Source organism: Brachyhypopomus gauderio, chromosome 2 (genome assembly GCF_052324685.1).
Source record: "Brachyhypopomus gauderio isolate BG-103 chromosome 2, BGAUD_0.2, whole genome shotgun sequence".
In the NCBI taxonomy this organism is placed as follows: domain Eukaryota; kingdom Metazoa; phylum Chordata; class Actinopteri; order Gymnotiformes; family Hypopomidae; genus Brachyhypopomus; species Brachyhypopomus gauderio.
The window spans coordinates 819,678-834,708 of NC_135212.1; the positions used below are offsets into that span (position 1 = coordinate 819,678).

At 39.6% G+C, this 15,031-nt stretch overlaps 3 protein-coding genes across 9 annotated transcripts; 1 reads left to right on the top strand and 2 right to left on the bottom strand.

Annotated features, from left to right (window-relative positions):
- Window positions 1–2,394: 2,394 nt before the first annotated feature.
- On the bottom strand, window positions 2,395–7,400 carry mfsd11 (major facilitator superfamily domain containing 11). Its single transcript, XM_076981492.1, has 14 exons — window positions 7,202–7,400; window positions 6,758–6,883; window positions 6,588–6,643; window positions 6,071–6,178; window positions 5,824–5,903; window positions 5,636–5,732; window positions 5,463–5,521; window positions 5,202–5,361; window positions 5,068–5,108; window positions 4,909–4,974; window positions 4,613–4,738; window positions 4,338–4,512; window positions 3,949–4,084; window positions 2,395–3,775 (listed from the first exon to the last, which is right to left on the bottom strand). The coding sequence occupies exons 2-14, from the start codon at window positions 6,851–6,853 to the stop codon at window positions 3,614–3,616; spliced, it is 1,362 nt and encodes a 453-aa protein (XP_076837607.1). The 5' UTR covers window positions 6,854–6,883; window positions 7,202–7,400; the 3' UTR covers window positions 2,395–3,613.
- A 215-nt stretch (window positions 7,401–7,615) lies between these two features.
- Window positions 7,616–12,002, top strand: srsf2b (serine and arginine rich splicing factor 2b). 7 transcript variants are annotated; one of them, XR_013122336.1, is made up of 4 exons: window positions 7,616–8,113; window positions 9,867–10,659; window positions 11,219–11,294; window positions 11,687–12,002. XR_013122336.1 is itself a non-coding variant. In XM_076981543.1 (3 exons), the coding sequence occupies exons 1-2, from the start codon at window positions 7,767–7,769 to the stop codon at window positions 10,171–10,173; spliced, it is 654 nt and encodes a 217-aa protein (XP_076837658.1). In that variant the 5' UTR covers window positions 7,616–7,766; the 3' UTR covers window positions 10,174–10,182; window positions 10,531–12,002. The 7 variants fall into 7 exon arrangements, 3 of the variants coding, with proteins under 3 accessions (XP_076837658.1, XP_076837666.1, XP_076837650.1); XR_013122334.1 differs by having other exon boundaries at window positions 9,867–10,182; window positions 10,531–10,659; window positions 11,219–12,002; XR_013122337.1 differs by having other exon boundaries at window positions 9,867–10,182.
- Window positions 12,003–12,091: 89 nt separating this feature from the next.
- On the bottom strand, window positions 12,092–15,029 carry mettl23 (methyltransferase 23, arginine). The gene is made up of 5 exons (XM_076981520.1): window positions 14,616–15,029; window positions 14,427–14,531; window positions 14,088–14,325; window positions 13,890–13,974; window positions 12,092–12,352 (listed from the first exon to the last, which is right to left on the bottom strand). Exons 1-5 carry the CDS (start codon window positions 14,706–14,708, stop codon window positions 12,196–12,198), a joined length of 678 nt encoding a protein of 225 aa, XP_076837635.1. The 5' UTR covers window positions 14,709–15,029; the 3' UTR covers window positions 12,092–12,195.
- Between the last annotated feature and the right edge of the window lie 2 nt (window positions 15,030–15,031).

The window sequence follows — 15,031 nt, forward strand, 5'->3', positions numbered from 1 at the left end:
GTTAGGTTAGTAGTATTGATTGTGCCATGTGTTGAATCCACTTAGCAATCACACATATACGTGATGAATGTTCTGTGATACCTCTGACAAACCACAGCCTTACAAATCATATATAACATACAATGTGAACCTCAAAAACTGTGTTTTGGTTAAAATAAATAAATAAATAAATAAATTCCAATAAATTTTTAATGTAAACTGTGTGAATGTTAAATGATTACCCGTTGAAGACAGGGTATTATCAAAAGGCTGGTCATACTTCCAGATTCAGTTTTAAAGTACTAGCAAACCTTTATCTTTTGGGTTGTATTGATCCTCCATAGCTTCCATGCCATTTGCACCCATGATAGTTGGAAATTTGGCAAAACTTCTCCAAACATTGGTTCTCTTGGTAATTGTCCACAATAATCTACATATCAAAAGATGCGTTCAGTCCTTGAGAAAGCAAATCTTGCATAAGTGCCATAAAGTGGAACAGAACATGTCCTCTCTCAAACTCTGGAGTTGGTTTCAGTTTAGGCCTTCTCTACTGAACAGCCTTCACTCACAAATTACAACATTCCTCCCACCAATGTCTTTTTCTTCCAGCATTTTGTGATGAAAAGCTTCACAGCACATGGGCTCACATAAGGATTTCTTCCCTCCTTTATAGGAAAGTAATACTCAGAAATACTCAGAAATCCCTCTGTGATATCCCTCTGCTGTGATACCAGGGCAGCCTGCAGAGTTGAGAATGCTATCAGTCAGAGAAATCACTCCCCTACTGCCCCAACCTGTATGCCTAACCCCTTTTTATTTATTGAGTGGTCTGTTTTCCTCTTATTTCTGTTTGGCTTCCTCCATGCTATTTGTTTGACCTGGTAGGAGAAGCAAATTTATCTTGGGTTTTTCATTTATTAGATTCACAGAACAACTCAGGTAACCAAACCAGTGTTGCGACTTTTCGTCTCATCTTGTATGTGTATGCGGGTGATTGACTCTTGCTCCCTGACAGAAGCCATGACAAAGGCATTCCTCCGGTAGCTCATAATTTTCACACCTCAAACCTCTTTTTCCCTTTCCCCCATTCTTTTAAAGAAATGTTATTAAGATAAAAAGAAAGTAATTGGAAGCTCACATACTGACATGTGACACTGTATGTGAAACAAACAAATAAACACAAGAATCAGGTCAATATCTCAACCAAGCCAAGCACAAATGTCAGCCTATTATTACCTTCACATCCAGTGTACCGGGCTGGATGTGGTTGTTTCTCATGAGCTCCACTCTACCTTGTGATATGCAGGGAGAAGAAAGGGAGAAGTTGTCCTACATCAGCTTATTGGCCCACAGCTCTGAGTTCTCACATGACCTTAATGAACAGCCTTATTACCACAACCTCATGGCCTGAGCTGCCATAAGAGACCGGCCTATACGCACAACCCTGATCTAACACCCCACCAACAAAACACTGCAACAGCCAGTACCAAACATCCCAACCGCTTTCATATGGTGAAACAGGACAAGTTTTGCTGACAAACACTGGAACTTTATCAACAGGTCTGCTGTGAGTGGTCAATAATGAACAGAACTGGGCTGGAGTAGCAGGCAGTTTGAACCCCCTCGACATTGACACACCAGTCAATCAGCATTTCCTCTGCCCAGAACTTTGTATCATGCACTTGATTCACATGACACGTGCAGAAGTAGCATTTCTGTGATCTGTGGCTGCAATGAATTAGTCAAGCAGCACTCTGACTCATGCCTGCCCTGCCCTTTCTGCCAGATCATACTCTTTCTCCAAGCTCAGCCCTCAGTATGTTCTCAAGACTACGGATACAATCAGATGGGGCTTTAAAGTTATTCAGGACCACTTTGTGCACTTTCTGAATCATCAGCTAGGTGCTGTCCTCTGCATGCTAAGTTGCAGGTTATGTACTTCAGAGCTACCAGAGGAAGATGGAAATAGAATCTAGGGGAGGTATGATTTCATTAGACTATATCTTCACACACATGCCTAGGTCCCCATTTATCTAGCTTTTAGGCTCCCCATTATGAAAAGAATAATCTATCATGTGAACATGTGACATCATTGATTATGTTATTTAAATGCCCTGCTTGGCCTATTGTTTGTATAAGCATTGTAAAAGCTCAGTGTCAGGCATTTGTTGTCCATTAACCAATTACATGTGTTGCTCAGCGGACCTAATGCAACATTTCAGTTCGAGGGCACAGTAGATCAGCTGGAATTACACCCATGAACTCCTAACAAAGGGTCACATTTATGTTCTCTACAAGATTGATTTTAGAATATTATGTTGCATGTATTTTCTCAGTTAAGAAATGATTTCTTAGTAATGTTTAAGTGTTGGCTTTTCAATCCATAATTATAAAAGATCACTACCATAGAACACGAAAGGTGCAAAATAAATTTAATCACATGTATATAAAAACAAGCAGAAAATCCTGATTCAATTATCAGTTTGTTTACAGTATATCACTTATACCATTCAAGTAAACAAATACTCATAAATAAAGTCTACCATTTACATCCACCCAAATGTCCCTTAACATTCTTTAGCCTGTGTTCGAGTTGAGAAGATATGATCAACAGCACCACCCCAGACTTAATATGCATCTCTCAACAAAACTCTAAATCAAGGTACTTTACAATCTGTAAAAATGGAAAAATTATTCAGAAGATACATTTGTGTGTCAAATGTAGACTTAAAAAGAAAGCTCTCCAAGCATCAAAGTCCAGAATTCAGAACAAGTGGCATTTGTGGTTTTACTTCAGTATGTTCCATTATAGCATTACCCAATGAACACTAGCTACATCATACATGCATTCAAATCACTGTATGCTTTAAATGATGGTGGAATCCACAAGCCAACTCTCATAAGGTAATGATCTCATGAGATAATGATCAGCAGGTTCTAAATCACATTTTTTTTTTACATACATCATTGAAGATTCTCTTCAGAACTTCAAAGACAAGGATCCACCTGAACTAAAGACATGTACAACACAGTTCTTTGGCTTAGTACAGGTACACTTGACTTTTTGGTTCAATTGCTTTATTACGTTTAGTGTTTCCAAACTTCTCTTACTGTTCTAAATTTGAAAATAAAATGTTATATTAAATGGCAAGCTATTTACTGTGTGCATTAACATTAAATAGTCGTGCTGTGGCCTGGGGCTGGAAAACTGTTAAAGATATTTGGAATCACTGGGATTTGAGGCCAAAATTGTATCTTCACCTTCAGTGAGTTTGAGTAGCAGAACTTTGAGACCTACAAAATTAAAAATAAAATTTATTGTATGAAAACATCAAAAAATAAAAAATGGCTTGATACATAAAAAAAAAACAAATATTATTGTATGTAGTTGATTGCCTCAGAGAAAGAAAACAAGGATACAGTGAAAGTTTTTCTCCGGATGAAAGGTCATCAGAAAAGTTGTCAGAGCCATGATGGATCATAAAGAACAAATCACCTACACGCAACTCTGCAGGACTACTCATTCACTGCTCGTGCCAGCTGAGGTTCCAACAAGCAGCTGGAAGAGCTGAAGACCTGAAAGGAGTTTGCACTATCATAGTGTCTGCTGCTACATCGCACCCAGCTCCAAACATTAGATGCTGTCATAATCGGAGTCCCTTCGGCGGGCGACAACCATCCACTCAGCCACAAAGAAAGAGATGGTGCCAATGAAGCCTACCACCACCATAATGAGGAGCTGCCACTGCAGCAGGAGATAGTTACTGTAGAAGAACGCTACAGCAGCAGTGATGGACTACATGGGGAGAGAAAGCAGTACTGTGTAAATGGGACATTAAACGTTTCTGTTGTTGCACAAATCACTGTGGAAGTGTTACAGAAAAATCTTCAAGGTTTCTTTACAAACATCTCAGTTCTTCCATAACTTATACTGACGATTAATCAGGCAACGAAACACCTGTGTTTTACCTGTGCAAACTTGAAGACGGCGAATGCCGGGGCACTGTCTTCACGGAATATGAAACCCACAATGCTGAGAAGCTGTGTATTAAAGCAGCTGTCACCCAGTCCCAGCAGGAAACTGCACAGCAACGCCACACTTACACTGATCCCACACGCCAATGCAAGACAGAGACGAGAGTTAAGACAAACCCAAATGGATTATCGACGTATCATCTAATCATTAATGATATATAATAAATAATATATAGAATAATAATTAATAATACCGTTTTTTTTTAACTCACTTAAAGTTATGCTAGCCGGCATAGAATTTTTTTTTCTGAAAGTGATAATAGCAGAATGACGCATCTAAATCAAGTCGGTGTGCGTTTGTTTTTTTGCTGTTCTTTTCATACTTTGGAGTGATGAATCCCTGCAGATTGGTGCCTTCCTCTGGGGCCAAGGGTGCATCACTGGCTATGTTCAAGAAGATCAGGTAGAACGCCAAAAAATGGGTCAACAGCCCCAAAAACACCACTGGGTTCCTTCCAAAGCGATTGAACTGGTTAAGCATTCCAAACATGGATCCACCTGATCAAAGAACAAAAAGACATGTGACTCCATGTTTATTTATTTGAAAGACTTTGAGGAAGTGAAAACAACTTGCAACTGTTTAGTTACACCGCCTTACCAAGTATTTCCCCAATACCAATGAAAATTCCAGAAAGGCCAATGAGGCTCTTGGCATTATCCCCAAAGAGAGTCATGGAGCCAATGCATGTCCCATACACCCCACTGTAAAACGTCAGTTCCAGGCCTACAGAAAGGAAAGCAGCATGGTATAGCTCACCAAATAAACAAATTATAGAAACCTAAAGTTCCTCAACATGCTTTAAGTCTATTACAATTGTGCATGTTTTACAAAGAAAATGTCGATTCATTGGTAAATTAGGTGGCACAAAAATAAATATACAAAAAAATATTTACCCGTATATGCGATGGATATACTCAAGAGAAGCATTTCTTTGGTCACTGCTAGCTGAACAGCTTTCTCTGTTCATACAGCAAACATTAGAAGAGAGTTTAAAGCTTCAGTTTACCATTTGGTCTATAGTATACTAGAGTAGCAAATAAGTAAAAACCTACTGAATGCATCCAAAGCCTGAACTGACAGACTCTTGGGCTCACTGCACAGAAAACACACAGATTTATTTTCCCTGCATCTGCAAGTGCTGACTGTGCACATTTAATATTTACAAATTTGAAATGTTCATACTCACACCACCACCGAGTTACTCTCAGAAGCTTCCTTTGGCAGCAGTGACTCAGTCACCTCGCAGGACACAGACTCTGGTTCCATCCGCTGAATGAGGAAGAAGAGGAAGCTGCCGACTAGACTAATGATGGTGAGCAGGATGAACACCTTCTGACGGTCCTCATCTGACACACAGAGGAATGATACACTAAGAGTTGTCATATTTATGTTCAGACTGCCACTACTGCACGTGCTCTACTGAAGCCATAAGGGGGGAAATCCTCACTTGTTATGTGAGCCTTGCCATGCCAAGCAACATATATGTACAGATTCCCAAAGAATAAGCTGCAAAACACATACAAAAAAAACACTAGTACACAGCCTTGCTTGGGATTAATTAATCTTAGCGACCACATAAAACTAAATCAGCCAAAAGATAACCAGAAAAAGGTATAGCACCTAAATTGCAGCAAGGCCCAGAATATTCCACTGTTTCGGCCAATAGTGGAGTCAGTGGAATTGATGGTGAGGAGGTTCCCCTGAGCTGTCCACAGTACTATGAATACAAAAATACATCAATTAAAATGTGAAAATAGGAGGTAACGAGTTTATGGGGAACCCTTGACAAAAGAACAGTCACACTCAACCTGCTGCTGCAATTCCAACCAAGACAGAAGCAGTGTAGAAACTCCACGTTAAAGGGTGGATGAACATAGCAATGTATCCACTAAAAAAAAAGACAAGAAAGAGTATGCATAAATGTCTGTTTTCAAGAGACAACTTTTTGACAAATTACTGAAATTACAAATATATGTGTGAAAGGAACAGCACAGCATATAATGTATGTACAGGAAATGAGGACAAGCATACATGCCCATCCATTTACAGCCTTACCTGTAAACCAATCCACTAAAAAACAGTGACAACTGAGGACCAATGACAGCAACCACTGAGGGAGCAATTAGATTTGATGCTGAGAAGACTCCATAGATAATAGCCATGCTATCAAGAAAGAATCAAATGGTTGGTTAAGGAATATATATGTGGCACAACAGTTGTTACAAGTGTGCTAGCCCACTTGTTTAAATCTAAGAAAGAATGCTTATGGCTGTGCAGGAACACTTTTGGCGTATTTCATTCCACATTTACAATGAAGTAAAGTTCCCACAAAAAGTGATGCATTTAATTAAAAGAAAATCTCTATCTTCCATAATGTTTAACTGCCTTGTTGCAAACAATTGGTAATAAATAAAAAAGTCTGAAAGTCTGAAACAAAAGCTTTTCATCAGCAAGGTCACATGATCATAAATGCAAACTGCTAACTGCGGTCACAGAATTACAAGCAAGCTCATATTGTGTAGTTGGTGGCAACACCCTTTATATACAGCAAAATATAAAAAGTAGCTTGTACCTTGTGTAGCCACTACCATGGAATTCTGTGCTGTTGAAACTCTTTATCACGGTTTGCTGTAAAAACAAAACAAAACAATAAAGTACAGTCAGAATCAAGCTATTGTAATAGCCTACAACTACAACAGTTTAATATGTGCGTACTGATGTTTAGAAAACAGATCATCTTACTTCAATGTTGCCGCAGGTTTGGAAGGCAGCGAACATGAACATGAAGCCAATACCCAAAATGAAGATGTTAAGCAGGGTCTTCTTTTCTGGACTCATCTTGGTGTTCTGTCCTAGCTCTACTACAGTCTGCAAATAGCGAATACAAACAAGGTCCCTCAAGGTGTCAAGTGACTTCTGAGTCAATCAGATGATGTTTTAGTTAGGTAACCTGCAATGATACATGACGCAGCCTGTCTAGCAAGGTTCTCATTTAGACAAGCCAAGGACTATGTATTAACTGTATATTTGAAACAATGAATTAAATTATCATGTCAAGTTCGTATTTAAATGTATGTGGACAACAAGAAAAGAATCACACGCATATGTAACCTCTTTGGGCTGTAAGGATAACCAGGCGATGCCTTTCCGGATATAATGACAGTCTGGAGCGGTTATTTTTCTCACCTTGAATAACTGCTGGACCACATCGGGCAGACTTCGATGGGGTAGACAAACAATTACAATTAACTAGTAATCACGTTTAATCTAACGTGCAACCGCAAACATGAACGAAGCTGTATTACTTCCGACTATTAGCTAGTCGCGCCTGTTCCAGCGCTGAGTCGAACATCGGTCATGTGAGTGGTCAGCTGATTACTTCACGCACTTTTAATCCTCTTATGGGAAATCGAGTTTTTTTTTTATAATGACACGTCTTCCGTGTAACGGTGATTAAAATGTTGAACTGTGAGTAAATTCTACGTAATTTCGCTTTTCCTTAAATGTATTGATTTATTAATTTTATCTACTGAGCATGCCAGTTTTTGTTGGTGAAGTAAACGCAGTGACATTCTTTTGTCCTCCACCATTTTCGTTAAAAGAAAAAAAGTAGGCGGGAAGCGCGAGGTGAAGTTCTGTGCGCATGCGCGTGGGTAATGGCGGCGCGAGAGCCAGCTCGTTAAGTTTGAATCAGGATCGTTAAAGATTGCGGCGTGAAACAGCAAACGTAGTTCTCCACCGCTTTTAGGAAATGAGTTATGGCAGGCCACCGCCCGCTATAGAGGGCATGACTTCGTTAAAAGTGGATAATTTGACGTATCGGACGTCGCCGGAAACTCTCCGCCGAGTGTTTGAGAAGTACGGTAGGGTCGGGGACGTGTACATCCCCCGGGATCGGTACACCAAGGAGAGCAGAGGCTTCGCGTTTGTTCGGTTTCATGACAAGCGAGACGCGGAAGACGCGATGGACGCGATGGACGGCGCGATCTTAGACGGACGGGAACTGCGAGTTCAAATGGCTCGTTACGGAAGACCACCCGACTCTCACTACGGCGGGGGGGCGCCAAGAAGGTCCGGAGGATATGGTCGTAGCCGAAGGTAAGATCAGGTTGCGGTAACGTAACCACTATGATTTATGTCATAGGTAATTCACTGTAAATATAGCTCTAACGTTTCGGTTGTTTCAGAGGATTGGTTCGAAAAAACACGTAAAATCTTTTAGCAACATTCGCACGTGGCGCCACGGCGACCTCTGCTGGTCGGACACTGCTCAACACAACCAGTTTTGACAGGCCAGTTCTGTCTGGTTGAAACATTAAACTGGTGAAACTATAGGAAGAATACATCAGAGTACGTTGGGCATTTGTCAAGCAATATGTTGTCCTTTTGATAATGTGTCCCCCACGGAAATGTGGTAGTTAGCTGTATCTTGGTTATAAGGAATTTGCTCCCTGTGTAACCAAATTCTAGCCAACCAGGTGGAGTAGCTAACTTAACTAACGTTAGCAAGCTAGCAGCCACAACAGCGTAATCCAAAAACACGTTTTTAAGTTTGTTGCTCACGACAAAAGTGCTCCTGGTCCCTAGAGGTCGTGGTATGTGACTATTGAATCGTGGAATAATCCAAGTACCCGTCGCTGCAGAATCAAAAGTCCAGGGGGTGGAGCTGCATCTAGATCCAACTCCTCCCACCGTCCATAGTTTCTTTTGGTCGGTCCAGGGGGCGGAGCTGCATCTAATCCAACTCCTCCCACGTGTCGCTTACGTTTTCCGACCAGGAAATAGAAATCCAATAAATTAACCCTTTTACCATTTAAAGATCAAAATGTTCTTTGAATGTTATTTAAATAACACAATACACGTTTACAAGAAAACGTAAAAGTGGACAGGAATAATGATCTGTGATTGCCAACATAATAAAGTACAGTACATTTCTTAAATATGTACTATTTCATTTTTTTTACCTTTAATAAAAATAACTTTTTTTGTTTGGACGGTACACTTCAGGTGTGCAGAATGGACAGTGGTATTTACTGCAACAAGTAGTGCACTGCACAACTGAAAGCATCTGTCCTTTTTTCAAAACCGTGATATGCATCTATAGATGGATGGAAAAATATAAATAGCATTATATTAGTTGTGAAGTTTTTCAGTGAACTGGTTAATGAGGATCATGGCCGTTACATGCACGCACTACTGAATAACCCCCCTCGACGTGTCCATGCGGTACCGAACAGCACAAGTAGGTAACTTTTAAGTAACTACAGCAAACACGAATTAATTTAACAGTTTATGTCCAATATGAAGAACACAACATACATAAGTATTTAATACATCTGTATTCTGTTTAGCTAACCGCTCGTCTTCTAACATCAGTTTTTACCGTCACTTAGACACCTAAATTAGATAAACTTAACAGTGGTTGTTCGTGCAAACAGAAACAGTCAGATTTAGTATAATCACCAAAGGAACCTAGTTACTAGCATTAGCGAGATGAAAATTGGTTTATTATTAACCTACTTTCACATTCGTGATTGTTAACAAATGAACGTAAGTGAGTAAATAAGAATAGCAATTTAGGACGACAACTGTGATTTGGAATGGCTGATCTGATACAACTCTGCGTAGTGCAATTACTTCAGACCAATGAAAACACGACGGTGGGAGTTGGATCTAGATCCAGCTCCACCCCCTGGACTTTTGCTTCTGCAGCGACGGGTATCTCGAATAATCAGCAAGTCATATTCTCAAAAAATGACGTGTGCAGATTTTGTGTGGCTTTGGCCATTCTTTTGCCAGTTGTTGTCTTTGGTATTGTAGTTTGTTCAGCTTGTGCTTGTTTCCCTTGCAGTCCAAGGCACCGAGGACGCAAGCGGTCAAGAAGCAGAAGCCGCTCACGATCTCGTAGCCGTTCTCGCAACAGCAGGTCGAGGTCCCGTTCGAATTCCCGTTCTCGATCCCGCTCAAAGTCACGTTCACCTCGCAAGAACAAGTCTAAGTCACCATCCCGATCTAGGTCTAGATCACGGTCCAGATCTCGATCTAAATCAAAGTCACATTCTAGAAGTCATACACCTGTATCCAACAAAGATTCAAAGTCAAGATCACGATCCAAAAGCCAACCTAAGTCCACTGGGGAGGAGGGACCCGCGTCCTAAGGAATTGTGGTAAGAAAACACAAAATTATCTGAAGTACTGTTCTGGTATACTAACAACCAGGCATGCTTATTTGTTTGTCCATTTTTTAAATTCTTTTACCTGTCAGTGTGTCATATAGGGCAGAAGGCAGGTCTAAATACACCACAGTTAAAATGGCAAAATAAAAGTCTATAACAATTAATCTAATTTGCTAAACTTCTGTTAGATCTTTTATTATGACCACTGGATTTGCAGAACAGTGTTTGTCAGGCATGTTTTGAATGTTTGAAGTGTTGAGGTGCTTGTATATGTATGTATGACACTGCTGTGTAATGGTACTGAACTCACTGTGCATCAAAACTGTGGAATTCTCCAAGCTGCTGAGCTGCTGTCTGCAGTAAATGACGAGTGTGAGGGGAAGTTTGAGCAGTTAGGTCTGTGTGATCCCCGCTGCCTGCCGCTCTTGGGGTTGCTATGGAGCAGATTGGTGTTGGGGTGGTTTAAAGGTATGTCTGTGAGACGCTGGACTGCCAAAATGTCGTCATGTACAGCTCTCCTATTGAGCATCAGTGGGTAACTACAGGTTGTCTTGTCTGTCTGTTTTAGCCCCATCAAGTTCCTTTGAGACACATCACGGTGCATAGTGTCTAAAAACATTACTATTGTGAGCAGGTGTGGATAATAAATAGGACAACTTTTAACAATGCATTGAGTGCATTACAAAAGTATTACATTTGTATTTTAGGTATATCAATACGTTTATTAGTTTAGCTCTAATATAATCATTTATTTGTCCTCTTTTGGACAACGTACATTTTGCATGCTTTGGTACAATTATAAGTCTTAATTATAAAATGTAAACCTTATATGAAATGTTCAAAGCAGTCTTGTTAGATGCTATTGAACTATGTCTATGATCTGGGCCACATTTTATGCACAATTTGTGATCTAATCACATTTTCTTTCATCAAGACCAGAATACCACTGAGTCACTTAACCTCCGTTTTACACTTTACATTTGTCACTTTGTCGCTCCCCTATGACCATTTTCTTGCTTTCCTCCAGATATATACATCTGTGAGATACCACCGAAGATCTCATCTGGAAGTCTGAAATACTCCTTGCACAGCTTGGATTAAAGGTCTTTTCATTGATGTTCAACTGTTTTAGCCACTCACTAATTTCTTGGTAGCTTGAATAAAGTGGTTCATTTTTCATGCTCTGATGTTTTTTGGCTTATTGAGTAGGATGAGTCTCACTTTTGAGTTGATTTCTAAGGTTAATCCTAAGATAGTGCTGAGGTCTCCTTTGTATGTCATTTGTTCAATATTTTTTCTGGTTAATTGATTTTTCTTGTCTCATTTCAATATAGAATGTTTCTGGAGTAAAATGGTTAAACTACAATGGTTCTGGGGGAAAAACACTTTCCCATGAGAATTAATTGCAGGTCTAATTTTACATCTTGGTATTACTGGTTTTCATTAAGTTCATAACTTGGTTCTAACCTTCTGTCTTGTATTTTTTGTGCACTAGGCGCAGTTGTAAAGCAGTTGAATATTGCTGGTTAGCTGTTAAGATCCAGTGTTGCAGTGCTGAGTGCTTGGCTGTTTCCAGTTTTCCAGTTGGCTCTTTCCAGATTGCTTTGGTGTTGTTGATGACGAACAGCACCTGCAAATAACTGATCTTATTCACAAATCTACTTTATTTTGATTTTCTAAGACTTATAGTATTGGAGTATGTTTAGCTCCTGGCAGTATAATGCTATTGAGTGTAACATCTGTTTGATCTTTTTTTAAATCTTGAATAATAATCAATAAATCCATTGGTGCATTTTCTATTTATCAAACAATTCTTTTCTGATGTTTTTTTAATTTTATTTTAATAATGCAAGGCTTAAACATTAGCTTTTAGTGTAGCTGAGAAAATAAAAAAAAAAATCTGATTTTCAAAGTGTGAAACATTTTATTTAAATAAATACTCCACAAGTATTTGCAATTTCACCCATGCTTGTAGTCATAAACAGCATCAGATTACATCAAGGTTTACAGCTTAGCTGTTACAATCATCATTTGTATAGTGTGATCCCCAGGTAGACTTGATCCTGCTAAGTGGTTTTTGTCTGCATGAAATGTGTCCAATGGAATATTGGTACATTGTAGGCTCCACTTATGCAGCAAAGTCTCTATAGTCCAGTCAGTGCTGAAATAATATGAAAGTGCATTTCTTAATTAGATGGTTACACATTGTTGAGATAATGAATTTTCAGTATGAGGTAGCTGGTACTCAAACATTCGTTAGTATGTTTCATTATCTCTCCATCTAAGACAGGGGTCGGCAACCCGCGGCTCTAGAGCCGCATGCGGCTCTTTGGCGCTGCCCTAGCGGCTCCCTGGAGCTTTTTCAAAAATGTTTGAAAATGTAAAAAGATGGGGGAGAGAAATATATTTTTTGTTTTAATATAGTTTTTGTAGGATACAAACATGACACCAACATTCCTAACGTTTTCCAATGCTGTAAGAATGTGTAGAATAAATGAAACTAAATTTCAACATTTATGTCAACGAAGATTTGCGTCGTAGCCTGCGACACACGTTTCTATTAGCAGGGCAGGATGAGGCAGGTGGCTGTTGGAAACACACCGGCGGCAAGCTTGAAGACGTCACTCGCCAGAAAGCTCAACTTGGCCAAAGCCACAAATGGAGCGAAATTGAAAGCCTCCCAACACCCGAGAAACTTGTCTATGACACATGAATGCTCTTCCTGACAATTATTGGAACATGAAGACATGCATTTGGAGTATTATCCATCTTTGGATCAACATACCTGTCCGAACAGATATTTTCAAACATGAACTACATCAAATCAAAATATCGCACCCGCCTCACAGACGAGAGTTTGCAGTCCTGCGTCAAGATTAAAGTTACATCTTACATGCCCGATGTTGAGAAGCTGACCAGTGATGTCCGAAAACAGAAGTCACATTAAACGGGTTGTTTAGTGCCCAAATAAGGGGCATGTTATGCACGTTCCATTTTGTTGTTTTGTCGAATCGTAAAAATAAAAATGACATCAAAAATCAAATTTATTTATAAGGGTTGCCAACTCTCACGTATTGAGCGTGAGACACACGCATTTGACTGTCTTCACACGCCACACATCCGATTTCTCACGCCGAAAAAAATCTAGTTTATTTACCTCTGATCCACATATATGATTCAATGAATTACTAGTTCGCTCTGGCGCCAACCACTGGATATCGACCGATCGCGATATAATACTTAATTTATGTCCATTATACACCCCGCCCGGTACCCCCCTCCAGGTTCAAATCTCACTCCAAGTGATCTTTAAAAGTTGGCAACCCTGATTTATTAAATTTCTTTAATTTCAGCAATTCAATGAAACATAATTCATTAATATTGTAATGAAGTTAAACTTGAGGCGGCATCCTACAACAGAGAAGTCACGTGGTGCGTCGTTCTCTACAGAACACACTGCAGGGAGAATAAACATTTAATCATGAATGCTCATTACGTATTTGTAGCTAACTTAGTCATTTTGATGGTAGGCTAATATAGATACATACAGCATGTGTTGCCTTCATTATAAGGCTTATATAAGGCTTTTAATTTTTTGCGGCTCCAGACATATTTGTTTTTTGTTTTTTTGGTCCAATATGGCTCTTTCAACATTTTGGGTTGCCGACCCCTGATCTAAGGAGTAATGGGACTGTTACCTCCTCTCCTGATATGTGGTCCAAAATTGACAGCTAGAGTTTCGCTTTAAAAGAAAGGACACTGTCACAAGGACATCTTCAAAATCTGTAAAAAGATGAATTTATAACTCATTTCAATAAGCTCATATTTCAATGCATCAGAGAAGTTACTGAAGCTAGACTAACAGGAGCAATAAAATGATATGGAACAAGGTTCACCTTCAGGCTCGTAGAAAACATCTGATCCCAGGATAACGTCTAGAGCTGGCAGAGACATTAATTCAGGTGACACCTCTCCCCAGGTAAGGCCTACCACAGGTACACCTAGTAGATCATTAACTTCACAGGAGCGCTTGCAGTTGCTTAGACAGAGAGGAAGTTCAGCACTGTCCGACAGGATCACTTGAGATCCACACTTTGCAGCCACTATGCCTGGCAAACTAACCCCAGCACCTAGCTGCAATAGTGGATAAAAATATGGATTTTTAGAATTTATTCAACACTAATGCACGAGTTACAATGAATTGAGTCAAAGTATATGCCAACTATAAACTTCACCTCCAGTACAGTCTTATTTTGTAGCTTCTCTCTTGTGGTCCATACGTATTGTGCCAGAACCACCGCACAAGGCCACACGTACATTCCATATTGCGGATCAAGAATCTGGATTATATACACACAGAAATATTGATAAAGTATATCAGAGAAAATTAACAGCGATATCACGCAATGCGTGCATTTCAATACCTCTGGTATAGACACTACCAGCGACTGCGCGCCATCGTGGTTCTTAAACGTAAAGGTTTTCTGGACAATACATGGACTGACTGATTTATTCATGTTGATGCTAGTATTTCACTGTTTTACATTGCCTAAAATAAACGGGCACACTTGCATAGCTAAAATACAACTTCCTGACTGAAAACAAGTTGAAGTAGTGCGTCAAAAACATGCAGCCAATCAGGTATAGGTTTTTAGGCGGTCTGTTTCATTATTGCTTTCCTATTGGAGTATAATTTGACTGACAGCTAAATATTTTTCGCAACCAATTAAACCTTGAGGTTCGGAAAGCCTCTCAAATGATAGCCAATAGCTATATTTACAGTACGCGTAAGGTGGGACCTAAAAATTCACTCATGTTAGGCTGCACGCACGTTGTAGTT

Coding starts and splice junctions, on each gene's coding strand:
- srsf2b (XM_076981535.1), top strand. CDS start 7,767: ATGAGTTATGGCAGGCCACCGCCCGCTATAGAGGGCATGACTTCGTTA. Junction 8,114..9,866: donor GGATATGGTCGTAGCCGAAG/GTAAGATCAGGT, acceptor TTTCCCTTGCAG/TCCAAGGCACCGAGGACGCA.
- mfsd11 (XM_076981492.1), bottom strand. CDS start 6,853: ATGAGTCCAGAAAAGAAGACCCTGCTTAACATCTTCATTTTGGGTATT. Junction 4,739..4,908: donor TATATCCATCGCATATACGG/GTAAATATTTTT, acceptor TCCTTTCTGTAG/GCCTGGAACTGACGTTTTAC. Junction 3,776..3,948: donor CCGTCTTCAAGTTTGCACAG/GTAAAACACAGG, acceptor CTCCCCATGTAG/TCCATCACTGCTGCTGTAGC.
- mettl23 (XM_076981520.1), bottom strand. CDS start 14,708: ATGAATAAATCAGTCAGTCCATGTATTGTCCAGAAAACCTTTACGTTT. Junction 14,326..14,426: donor AAAATAAGACTGTACTGGAG/GTGAAGTTTATA, acceptor CCACTATTGCAG/CTAGGTGCTGGGGTTAGTTT. Junction 12,353..13,889: donor ACCACATATCAGGAGAGGAG/GTAACAGTCCCA, acceptor ATATTATTTCAG/CACTGACTGGACTATAGAGA.